At 54.8% G+C, this 11,264-nt stretch overlaps 1 protein-coding gene across 4 annotated transcripts; it reads left to right on the top strand.

The window, feature by feature from the left end:
- The first annotated feature begins 282 nt into the window (after positions 1 to 282).
- Positions 283 to 11,067, top strand: LOC128900681 (AN1-type zinc finger protein 5-like). 4 transcript variants are annotated; one of them, XM_054182094.1, is made up of 7 exons: positions 283 to 410; positions 800 to 1,113; positions 2,193 to 2,366; positions 3,821 to 3,914; positions 4,646 to 4,764; positions 6,468 to 6,578; positions 8,434 to 11,067. In XM_054182094.1, exons 3-7 carry the CDS (start codon positions 2,216 to 2,218, stop codon positions 8,580 to 8,582), a joined length of 624 nt encoding a protein of 207 aa, XP_054038069.1. In that variant the 5' UTR covers positions 283 to 410; positions 800 to 1,113; positions 2,193 to 2,215; the 3' UTR covers positions 8,583 to 11,067. The 4 variants fall into 4 exon arrangements, with proteins under 4 accessions (XP_054038069.1, XP_054038070.1, XP_054038068.1 ...); XM_054182095.1 differs by lacking the exon at positions 283 to 410 and adding an exon at positions 615 to 687 and having other exon boundaries at positions 800 to 945; XM_054182093.1 differs by lacking the exon at positions 283 to 410 and adding an exon at positions 668 to 687.
- Positions 11,068 to 11,264: the final 197 nt, after the last annotated feature.

Genomic DNA, 11,264 nt, shown 5'->3' with positions numbered 1-11,264 from the left:
GGGGATGTCACAGCCCCCTCCCTCGTACCCGGGGCACACCTATACACCAGCCCCTATAGCTAGGGGGGGGTCACAGCCCTTCCCCTATACCCGGGGCACACCTGTACCCCAGCCCCTATATTGGGGGTGTCACAGCCCCCTCCCCTGTGGCCGGGGCACACCTACACCGCATCTATACCCCAGCCCCTATAGCCAGGCCCCCGCGTCCCCGGCTGCCCGCGGGTCCCCGTCCCATCCCCCCCGTCCCCCCCTCCCCGGGGGAGGGCGCTCGGGGGCCGCGGTCCCGCCGGCACCGCCCGCCATGTTTCCCGGCAGCCCGCCCTGTCCGCAGCCCGCCTGAGCCTCCCGGCGGCCGCCCCGGCCCAGCCCGGCCCGGCGGCCGCCCGCCCGCCTGCCTGCCTGCGCCGCTGGTGAGTGGGGCCCGGCGCGGCCCAGAGCCCCGGCCCGGGCCCGCCCGACGCCGCCGCGTTAGGCCGCAAAGCCTCGACCTCGATTTCCAGCGCCGGCGGGGCGCGGGGCCCGGCCGCGGCGGGGGGGGCGAGGCCGGCCTTCCAGCGGGCAGCGCGGCCGAAGGGTGGCGGGGCGGGCGGGCGGCCCGTGGCCTGCCCTGGCCGGGCGGTGGGTTAGCCTTGGGGCGGAGGGAGCGGTGCGGTTCCCCCGCCGTTCTTCATTCCAGCTGGTTTTGGGGTAAAGCTGTGCGTGTGCCGCTCGGCTCCTGCTGCAGGTTGCCCGTGGGCTACCGGCTAAGGGAGAGCTGAACTGGTCCCAAGTCTCAGCACCCGTCGCCTTCTCTCTCCAGGGACGCTCCAAAGCAGAAGCAACTCCTGAAAATCTGTGGTGGCTACCATCCGTCCGGTTCCCTCCGCAGGGATCCAGCCTGACGGGTCTGCTCCCAGTGGGCCCAGCGCGGAGGAGGCTCCTGTGGCTGCTGGTGCCAACAGAGAGGTCAGTTTGGGCTGGGAAAGGATTTCTGGTCTGGTAATGGGAACACCGGCCTGAGCTCTGCAAGGGGAGCCCTGAGTGCGGAGTGGAGATTCCTATCGCCCAGCTGAGGACAAGGAGGAACGAACCAGAGCTGATCCACCTCCATCCCACGGGAGTGCTCTCGGGAGGGTAATTATTTCTTGTTCCTCTTGTTTTATTGGAGCAAGTCTTGTAGGAGCATGAAAGAAAGCGGCAGAGTTTGTCTGTGAAGTGGTGGATGCTTTGTGCGTCCCACAAAGGGGATCGCTTGTGGTGCTCCCAGTCTTTGAGCTGGAACCACCTGTGCCCGCTGCAGTCCCCTGAACGTCCTCTCCCCTTGTCCTCTGTCGAAGCTGGATCAGCTGCAGCTGCGTTGATCACACACATCTGAATTGGTGTTGGTTGTTGCCGGGAGTTACTGCTTAGGGTTCTGGTTTAAAGGGGTGTGGTGCAGTTTGACCATGAAAATGCTACACCATGTGTTGCTGGAAGGGGCCACTTCCCGGGTCTGGAGGTGACTGCGTGTGATCCAGAGCTAAGTTATTAAGATTAATTTTAAAAGTAGGTTTCACTGTGCCTGCTGCTTCCCCTGGGAAGGTGTTCCAGAATCGCATCTTACTGCTGGAAAGAAACCTTATCCAGCCAAACTATGCTAACGTTCCCTTTGTCCGCCAGCATATGTCAGGAAATACAGGAGTCGGTCAAAACTGAGAGTCAGTGAGTTCTTTTTGCATCACTTACATCATCTTCCTGAGAACTAAAAAAGTAAAACAGGCTTGAAATGAAAAAAAATGCTGCTAAGTGCAAACTGTGACTAACAAGGCTGGACGCTAGCTGTTTGAGTGGTGTTCTTTGTTTCGGTGTTTGCAGGAGTCATTAGTGGCGCTACGATGGCCCTTCTTGTTACCGTTGGTGAGACGATCGCTGGGGTGTAACATGTGTGTCCTCACCGGGTGCTTAGGGAGCCTCGTGGTGCGAGGAGGGGACACCGGGGGCTCCTGTCGATGTTTCCTCCTCCTGGCAGCTGAGCCCTGGGTGGCCCCAGGACCCGGGTCCCCCGGCTGCTTATGAGCCCTGCGTCCCACTGAAGGGACCCAGATCGCGTTGTTGTGCACGTGCAGGATTTGGCCTCCCTTGGGATCCTTTGTGCTCCTTCCTGATCAGATGCAGCTGACAACGAGCGAGCGCTCTGGCCCTAACAGCTGTCTCCATTTGGTTCCTGTTTGTAGCTTGGTGCCTTGGAGGAGAGAGGATGGCTCAGGAGACGAACCAAACCCAGGTGCCTCTGCTCTGTACCACGGGCTGTGGATTTTATGGCAGCCCCCGCACCAACGGGATGTGCTCCGTTTGCTATAAGGAGTTTCTGCAGAGACAGCAGAGCAGTGACCGGATAAGCCCCCCAGGTAGAGGATTTTTGTCCATGAAATCTCTCTTAAATGGGTGCCTGGATGCAAACTGTGTTAGGCAACTGGGATAGAGCACGATACTGGTACTGACACATTTATTCCCTCCTGGAAAACTCCTGTCTTTCCCTTCTTGTGTAGACCCAAGCCTCTAAATCAAAGACCCCTGAGCCTTTGGACGTTTCTGTTCCCTGTGAGGGGTCAGTTGTCTTCCCGGTCCCAGATGACTGGAAGCCCTGACCCAGCCGGCACCTTCCGGGAAGCTGTAAAACTTCACTCGCACTAACAGTGGCCCAGGTTTTTAGCTATTACCTGCTCCCTGAGTTAGGTGCTGACTGCTGGGAACCACACTAGATTCCTGAAATGAAATTTTATTTGGGAAGAATTTGGCCTTTTGGGTTTGCATGATTTTTTTTTTTTTTTTATCTTGACAGGGTTGACAATTAAAAGCAATGAAATCAAAGGTCTGTTTCTTGCAGCTAAACAGAGCTGACATAGCACCGAGCTGGGAGGCAGCTAGGTGCACAGAAAGGATGCTCTTTCCATCGTTAGCAGGATTTTCTTTTGCTGAGAGTTTGTGCAGATGCCGCATGTGCAGCCTTTGCTATACTGGTGAGAAACGCCTTCTAGAGATCTTCCGCAGCTTTGTTCCCGAGTGTAATAATGGTTTTCCTTGAATTACCCACCTAAAATATATATTAGAAACACAGCCTGTCCTGTCAAAGGGGTTTTCTAAAGACCCTGACTTAGATCCTCAGCTGACATAATAAACCAAGATGTCACTATCGAAGCCAGTTCCTTTCAGCACATGAGGATCTGGTTCTTAGACCTTGGAGAAGCTGCAAAGTAACATTGAGTTCAAGGTACGTTGGTAACTGCAGCACTTTCGTTTATACCGACAGGAGAATATTTATGCCAACGCAGAGTTTGCTTTGCGATGCTGAGGAAAAGAAGGGAAAGCAAAGAAGGAGGGAGGTGTCATGGGTGACCGAAGTCAGATTTTACCAGATGTTAAAAAAACCACGCAGTAATGGAAGGGATTCAGCACAATAACTCCTGCGAATAAACCCGCATCCCTCAAAAGGGAGCTCGCAGATCCCGGGAGCTGAACAGGTCTCTGTAAACGAGGCCTGCAGCTCTCAGGAGGATGAGCAGGGGTGTTACGATCCTGGTAACATAGATCAGTCATTCCTGATCTCCTGTAAGAATGGCTGCATTGGGTCACAGTGAGATCCATCCAGCTATGATGTGTTGTCCCCACAGAGACCTACACACAAATTTGGAGGGGAGAGTATAAGAACGGGGATCTAGGAGCCATCCTGACCAGAGTGCGCCCTCCCAGCTCCTGGTAGGGAGCTGAAAGTGCTTATCCTGCTTTCTTCTTGGCTGTCAAGCACCCGAGGAACTTGCTGACATTTTCAAGCGTTTACCAAGTCTGTGTTCTTGTTTTGTAGCCCCCAGTGGTCCCAACGGCAGCCCCATGGCTTCAGATTCAATTGCAGGGCAGCGTGCAGAGGGAGACTCCATGCCTGAGGACGCGAAAGCCAGGTAGGGGCGTAGTCTATGGGGTGGGGGATCTGGAGCTGTGCTAAAAACCAGCCCTGGGACTCAAGGGGCAGGCTCTCATCCTTTGTATGGCCAAGGGGATCTGTAAATCGGGCTGCATCAAACACTCTTCGTTGTGACCCTGGTTTATCTGGAAGACTGAGATGTCCCTGATGATGGCGACTGTGTAGAGTCAGGTACCAGTGGGTGGGTAGTAAATTAAAACCTGTAGTAAACTAAGTGGCATCCTGGTTCTCGTGGAGCCAGCGCACCTTGTCTGTCATGAGCTGTCTAAAACTGCTGGGCTTCAACTAAGTGAAAGAATCTGGTGATGATCCAGCCTGGGAGCTGTGACAGCAGGATTAGGGACCTTGGTCACGTTTGATGGGAAGGAAGATAGTGCTGCATTGAGCTCTACCATCGCATTACAGTCCTGACTCATAACTCTGTTTCCCTGTCCTTGGACTTGTTTGGATGGGCTGTTGCCTTGGCTTTGCGATATAATTGGGTGGAAAAGGAAACTGAGATCATCACGGATTCATTCCATTTATGTCTATGAAGAACTTTGATCCCAAATCTCAAGGGGAATTGGCCTGCTGTACTCCTGAGCCACCTCTGGGTATAATGAAATTAACTTTATGGGCTGAAGATCTCTCCCACATAACTGTTCATCAAAAGAAAATACTTGTGTTTAATCTATGGGTGGTTTGTTTGTTTGTTGCAAATGCTCCCAGCGCCCAAACTCCTGTGACCCATCAGATGACAGCCATGAGCATATCCAGAGAAGAAAACAGCAGTGAGACAGAAGAATTCATCAAGACAGAAGAAGCCTCGGCAGCATCCTCCTCATCAGGTAGATGGTTTGGCCTTTGCGCAAGTCTGAATGACACCGGTCTCGCAAGTCGGTTGGAGCAGCAAGTACGATACTGGCCACTAACTCCAGGGGACGATTGTTACCTCCCGGCAGTAAAGATACACCTAGCAGGAGAGCTGAGGAGAAAACGGTTTGTCTGATTCTGAAACAGGGAGGAGAGAAAATGCTGTGCCTGAGGGCAGGCCGATAGAGATTGCTTTGTGGGTTGAGGGCTGAGTAGCTGCCAGCCCTCACTCGCTGGCAGGAGGATAATCTTCCATGACGCCTATCCTAGCAAATGGCAGAAAGCCCGGAGCGTCCCACAGCCTCCTGCACGGCTGTTGTTGGCTGCATTTCCCTGCCATCTCTGGAGGGAGGAAAGGAGATGGATCCAGTGTAGTCTGGGGAGAGAGAGACGTGTTTGTGATGGTGCCCAGGGACAGCTGCTGGCCTGATGGTTGTCGTCCTGTGTGATGGGAGGCATACCTGCCCCTCAGAGGGGAGTGTTACTGCTGTCGCTGTGTTTGCAAAGTGGGTACCTCAAAGTGATAGAGGAGCTCAGGTGTCGTTGCCCAGCAGGGTGCATCCTGCAGTTGATGAGTTACAGGGTGAGCTGTTGTGTTGCAGCCGAGCCGTAACCAAGTGACACTGCATTGGAGACGCCCTCCTTTAGTTCAACTGACAGTTCGCTTGCCTTCAAAGCTAAAAAAAAAAACCCTGAATTGTTGGTTGCTAAAAAAACAGGCTGTAGTCACCGCACATGACTGCGCATTTTGGATTTGGTAATCCCTGGCCTGCAAGCCCAGGAGACAATTTATAACAGGCAGGTGAGAGACTGTTTGGTGAGAGAGAGGGGTGGGAGAGACTGCCCCTTTCTTCTGATTTAGAAAGCTGTTTAGGGTCAGATCCACAAAGCTGTCGCTGCCTCTGCCTCCTGTCTGACAGTCCTCCTCTGTCCTCTCTCTGACTCTGACTGTCTCCTTAGCCCGATTTTCAGAGCCGCGTGCGCTGCAGGTGTGTATCTGCTAGCAGTTGGAGCTCCTCCCTCCTGTTGACTTCTCTAGCCTGCTTGGGTACTGTAGGAAATCCCGCTAAGCATCAGTGACCTTTAACAATCTGGCTTTCAGAGCTCAGTTTTCCTTTTGGTAGGTTAGAGGCAGCGATGAGTATCTGTGTAAAGCGTTCTGAGACCTACATATGAGGAACACTTACATAAGAGTCAGCAAAAATAATTAGTAGTACTTACAAGGGGTTAACTTTTTTTTTTTCCTGTGAAGATTAACTCCAGGCTCAGCTGTGCAGTTGAGTTACTGTACATCAGCTAAGCTGTAGTGACTATCCAGATGCATGCTTAACCTATGGCAAGCACCAGGTAATTCTACTTATTACCTTTTCTCAGCCAGAGCTAAATGGCATCACGTTACCTTATGTGTGCCTTAACTAAACCGTAATATCTCCTTGGTGTTTCTGGGCCTTGGACTTAAGGAACTTGAAACGGAGAGAAAACATGAGGCTGTGCAAGGTGTGGGTCTCTGTGGAACAAGGCAAATCTCACAGCCTGGGGGATGTCGGCCAGGGCAAGGTGCACACAGAGGTGTCTGGCAGAGGCCCAGAATCACAGGGCACCAAGAAACTCCTGCAATAAAACAAATGTGTCGCTTGGTTTATCAAGAAGTATAGTAAAACTCTTGTGTCTGTTTCAGGTACCCTGCTTGAAATATCCCAGAACACAGCTGAGGGCAAGGCAGCTTCAGAAAAACCCAAACAGAAGAAGAATCGCTGCTTCACTTGCCGGAAGAAGATAGGGCTAACTGGTAAGACCCTGGCTGTGGGGAAAGCTTGCCTGTGGCTTAAGTAGTCTGGTTTCGTAGCCCTGCGGGTGGATCTCCTTGTGCTGTGATGCTGCCTGCGTTCAGAGGTCGGTGTGGGTCAGTGGTTGGAAGTACCCTCCAAAACGTCTCTTTACATCCGCAAGACAGGTGCTGCAGGGGAGGTAGGAGGGGAGCTCCGACCTGCCAGCAGTGCTGTCCGAGGCAGAGAATGTGCCGCTCTCTGCCAGGGTCCCTGCCAGCCCTTGGATGCAGGATCGCGGAACTGGATGGAGCAGTGCCTCTCGGGTTATTTCTGCCTGCTCAGCAAAAGCTGCTTGTAGAAGCAAAGGCAGTGCTCGCTGTGGATCTAATTCTGCTCCTGTTCAAGTCAGTGGTAAAGCTTTCATAATAGTGACATGAACTGAGTTAGACCCCAACTAGGAAATCCCACTCCAAGACTCGTCCCATTTGTTAACGTTGCTTGGCTTCTGCGTTTAGCTTCCCGAGAGCGGGACGGTGCTCAGCGTTCAGCCTGTAAAGCTGAAGAGAGAGAGGTACTGAGGTGGTGTCAGGTGACTGGTATCAGTGGGAAAACTGCCCCTGGAAAGTGAAGCAATTAACTTGGCTGTGGTTTGTTCATAAAAACATCACTCCCCTAAATTGGCTCTGGTGTTTAGTGTTTCCCTGGAAAAAGTTAACTCCAGAGCTGTGCAGGTCACGCTGTTGTAGCGAGGCGCTCGCTTCTTTAGCCTCCTTGGTGCATCCAGCAGCCAGGGACTGCACACACGCTTCCGTGTTCGTCGCATGTAGGCTGCTTTGTCAGAGTCTGGCCCGCAGGAGGTTTGCCCGGTGTCTGGCCCCATGGAGCCTGAGCTTGCCAGGAGATTTGAGGGTGCTGTCATAGAAGAAATGTGGGTTTATAAGCCTGGGACTGGGCAGGGTACTCTGTGCCTGGCCTTCAGAACTGCAGGGACGGTTGTTTTCCTGGATGGGTGTTTCCTTAAGAACTTCAAACTGTGAGAAGTTTTCCTCTCCTTTGGGGATCAACTTGCTGTGAACTTGCCGAGAACTCCTGTGAATTCAGGGCATTTAGGGTAAAATGAGTTTTCTCAAATAGGAGTAAACTGGCACCTTGTAGCAAGGTGTTTGTGGTCTTTACAGCCTGTAGTTGGAAAGGTGTGAAAGGGGAGGGCGTGATTCACTGCCAGTGTGATGGGAGCTGATCTGTTGGCCTGCAGCAAAACCCTTCCCTGCTCCCTGCCTCAGTTTCCCCATGTGCTAAGCTTGCGCTTCTGAACAGCATTGTCTCCAAGTGAAGTGCTAAATGATGAATTTTGAAGCCTAAATAGCTCAAAAGTGATCCTAACGAGGTGAAGGTTTTGCTGTTTGCTGGCTTACTGCTGGTCGGTCCAGATGCTGCTGTGTGACGCGTGGGGAGCCAGCCTGGCTCGGAGGGCTGAGCTCCAGCTCAGGCTGCCTGCTCGCTGCCTGGGGAGCCTGGTCTGGATTACCAATCTGGCACTCTGCGGTCCCCAGCATGTCCCTTGTCCCCGGGGAGCGCAGAGAGCAGCTGCTGTGGGAGCATTTCCCACCGCCGTGACAGCTGGGGCTGCCCAGAGCATGCGTGTGCTCACGGGAGCAGCTAAGCCTGGGGAAACTGAAGAGCAACCCATGGTCTTCCCCCACGCTGAGACTCCCTTTCGCCTGTCGGGGACAGCGGCCCCCTCCCTCGTCTGACCCTTTTTCTGTGTTAGTGGAGTTTCCTGGCCTGGCAGGAAGGAGCGGGGGCCCTGCTGCCTTCCCGTCCAGCTGGACAGGGATTAACACAGCTTTGTTTCTCTGCTCTTCCTCCCTTCAGGCTTTGACTGCCGCTGCGGGAACCTGTTCTGTGCCATTCACCGGTACTCCGACATGCACGCCTGCCCCTACGACTACAAGGCAGAAGCCGCCGAGAAGATTCGTAAGGAGAACCCCATCGTTATCGCTGAGAAGATCCAGAAGTTGTGAAGGGGGCTGAGCCGCTCAAACTGCAGACAGGTGGCCTGGTGCTCCTCTCCTTCTTCCCAGCCTTCCTGCTCTTCCTCCCAGCCCCATCAGTGGTGCAATGGGGATTCCAACAGCACACAGCAACCAGCACCCGGACATAGGGACTTCTCGCACCTCCTTGGCAGACACTTGCTGTTCCTTCTTTCCCTTCCTGCCTGTCTGACAGCCACAGCCCAGCCGATCCCTTCTTGACCAGCTTCCCAAGGGAAAAGGGACTGTCCTGCCCTGCCGCTCCAGTGCTGAGACCTTTGGACTTGTCTTCTGCCGGCGCAGTTTGCGTGGCGCGGGCAGCCAGGCTCTTCCAGGCAGCCTTTCCCTTCATCCAGCAGCTCCGAGTCCTGTGAAACCACCCAGGACTCGTGGCTGGAGCCTGTCAGCTGCTGCTGGACTTTGTTCCCTATGCCCTTCCATTTCTTTGTGGCGGATGTAAAACCAGGAGCCGGGGAATCCCGGCAGCAAGGCTGCCCTCTGCTCCCGAGAGGTGTTTGGTCTCAGATGCAGAAAAGAGGATTCTGTAGTTTTAACGCCCCAAATACCCCTCCCTTTGAGACACTGTTGTTGAAGCACCGGGATGGTTAGGCAGCAGGGCACCAGCACAGTAAAGTTATTTTGTGGCTTGAAGCGATGTAGACACGCTCCAGCCGCAGGTCAGGGCCTTTAGGAAGGTACCGCTCGCTGCCTCTTGCCACAGGGAGGGAGCCGGCCAGGCTTGCTGCGGCCAGGGATGTGGCTGGACACCCTTGCACCAGCTTCAACACCCCCTGAATAACTGCTGGCCCCTTCCCAAGCGAGGTTTGTTGTAACACAGCAGCGCCTGCGCCTCTCCTCTCCCCTCCACTCCCTGCCTTCTGCCTTACACGAGTCTTTCTCATCAGGGTTGTGCACAAAGCTCAGATCGCCAAACCTCCGCTTCCTTTCCTGTCCCTGCATGCAGGCAGACGGTGGGGACCCTTCCTCCCCCGTGGGCCTCACTGATACTCGGTGACAGCTTTTCTCCCTGTGAGCACGTTGGCTCGGGAAGCCCACCCAGCTGCCCTGCTCTCCTGTCTCCCTGCTTGTCCCCACGGGAGGAGAGGCAGAGCCAGATGCAAAACGCTCCAAAAGATGGACAGAGGGATGTGGGACACAGGGAAAGGCACATGGAGGGCTGCAGGGTGCACGGAAAGTCAGGAGGAGGATCCTGGGGTGCCCATAAGCACAGGCAAGGGCTTTCAGAAAGGCCTGTGGAGAGCCCCGGGGAGCAGCGAGAGGCACTTGGGAGGGCTCTGGGCCCTCTGAAACACTCATAGAGGTCTCAGGGTTTCTGGAAGACTCAGGGAGGGCTCTGGGGTAGAAGAGGAGGTGAAAGGAGAGCTTTGGGGTACACTGAAAGCGCTTGGGTGCCCTAAAAGGCACTTGGAGTGCTCTGGGGCGTGCACACACACGTGGAGAGCTTTGGGGTGCAGGGAAAGCCAAATGCCAGGCTTGGGAGCACTCCAGAAAAAACGTGGAGGTCTCTGAGGCTGTTAGAAAGGATAACGCGGGGCTCAGGTACACAGCGCAAGGCAGGCGGAGGCTCCCGGGGCACACTGAAAGCCTCGTCCACACCACGCAGGGTCTGTGCCCACCTTGCCGGGGAGGATTCTCCTCTCTGGGAACGCCAGGAGTGGGGCTGCAGCCATGGTGCTCCTGGCGGTCTCGCAAACAGAGAAACACGGACAGGTCCTGAGGGAAAAGCAGCGGCCTCTGCCCCACTTCTGGCCATCCCACGCTTTGGAAGCGTTTCCCTCTGCATCAGCTCGTATAAGGGCGTCGGGGAGCGGTGCTGCAGGGGCTGAAGCAGCAGCCAGGAGAAGTCACGGCAGCTCCTTCCAAGTGTGAGTTTGTTCCCTGGTTTATGGCAATTCTGCCTCAGTGATTGCAGGGGGATTGTTCCGAAGGCTTTAGTTTTCCTGTCTGATTTCAGCCAAAGCGGTGTGTGCCTTGCGGCAGCTATCATCATATGGTGTTGCTGGGAGGATTCGGACCTCCAAAAATGATGCAAATCTCCTGGCAGCGCGGAGCAGAGGCGAGGCTGGGTCCTGCCAGCCTTTTCCTCAGGTTTGTGCTGCTGGGCAATATAAGCGTCACGTCCGGAGCACGCGAGTGGTGGCACGTTTCAGTGCTGGGACGCACCTGGGCCGTACGTGCGGTGTTGGTGGTGCGTGGCGAGGCTGGATTTCGCCATTGAGGTTTTGGCTGAGAACGAGCCGTCGCTCTGGAGGGGAAGAGTTGTGAGAAATTGCCACTGCCCCTTGCCTTGCATTCACACGAAGGGCGCGAGTCCCTGGGGAGGGAAATCGGCTCCCGCGGATGCAATGGGAACCAAAAGGGGCAGCCGCCTGCTTTTCCACCACCTACCTTTTTCCCTTTTATTTTTTTTTCCTCTTCAGAAGTGTAAATATTAATACAGTCTAGTTTGCTTGGCTGCTGTGGATGGTTCATTACGGGCACGCATGTGTCACGCGGCGTCTCAGCACTGGGCTCCTGTGGGGCTCTGTGCCTCGGTTTCCCCACAGCTAGGTAACTAATGGTGCCCGGTGCTGGCACCTGGCATCCTGGGGCCGTATCCAGCACTCCTGAGGGACCAGAATTCCTTCTTGGTGGGGGAGCTGCCATCTCCAC

This window comes from Rissa tridactyla, chromosome 22 (assembly GCF_028500815.1).
Source record: "Rissa tridactyla isolate bRisTri1 chromosome 22, bRisTri1.patW.cur.20221130, whole genome shotgun sequence".
In the NCBI taxonomy this organism is placed as follows: Eukaryota; Metazoa; Chordata; class Aves; order Charadriiformes; family Laridae; genus Rissa; species Rissa tridactyla.
Note: the sequence above shows the minus strand (reverse complement) of the source record. Positions and strands in the feature narration are given on the sequence as shown.

Bases quoted from the DNA above. Each gene is read 5' to 3' on its own strand.
- LOC128900681 (XM_054182092.1), top strand. From the start codon at position 2,819: ATGAAATCAAAGGTCTGTTTCTTGCAGCTAAACAGAGCTGACATAGCA. The intron at 4,765-6,467 runs GTAGATGGTTTG...TGTCTGTTTCAG, and splicing joins GGCAGCATCCTCCTCATCAG to GTACCCTGCTTGAAATATCC. The intron at 6,579-8,433 runs GTAAGACCCTGG...TCCTCCCTTCAG, and splicing joins GAAGAAGATAGGGCTAACTG to GCTTTGACTGCCGCTGCGGG.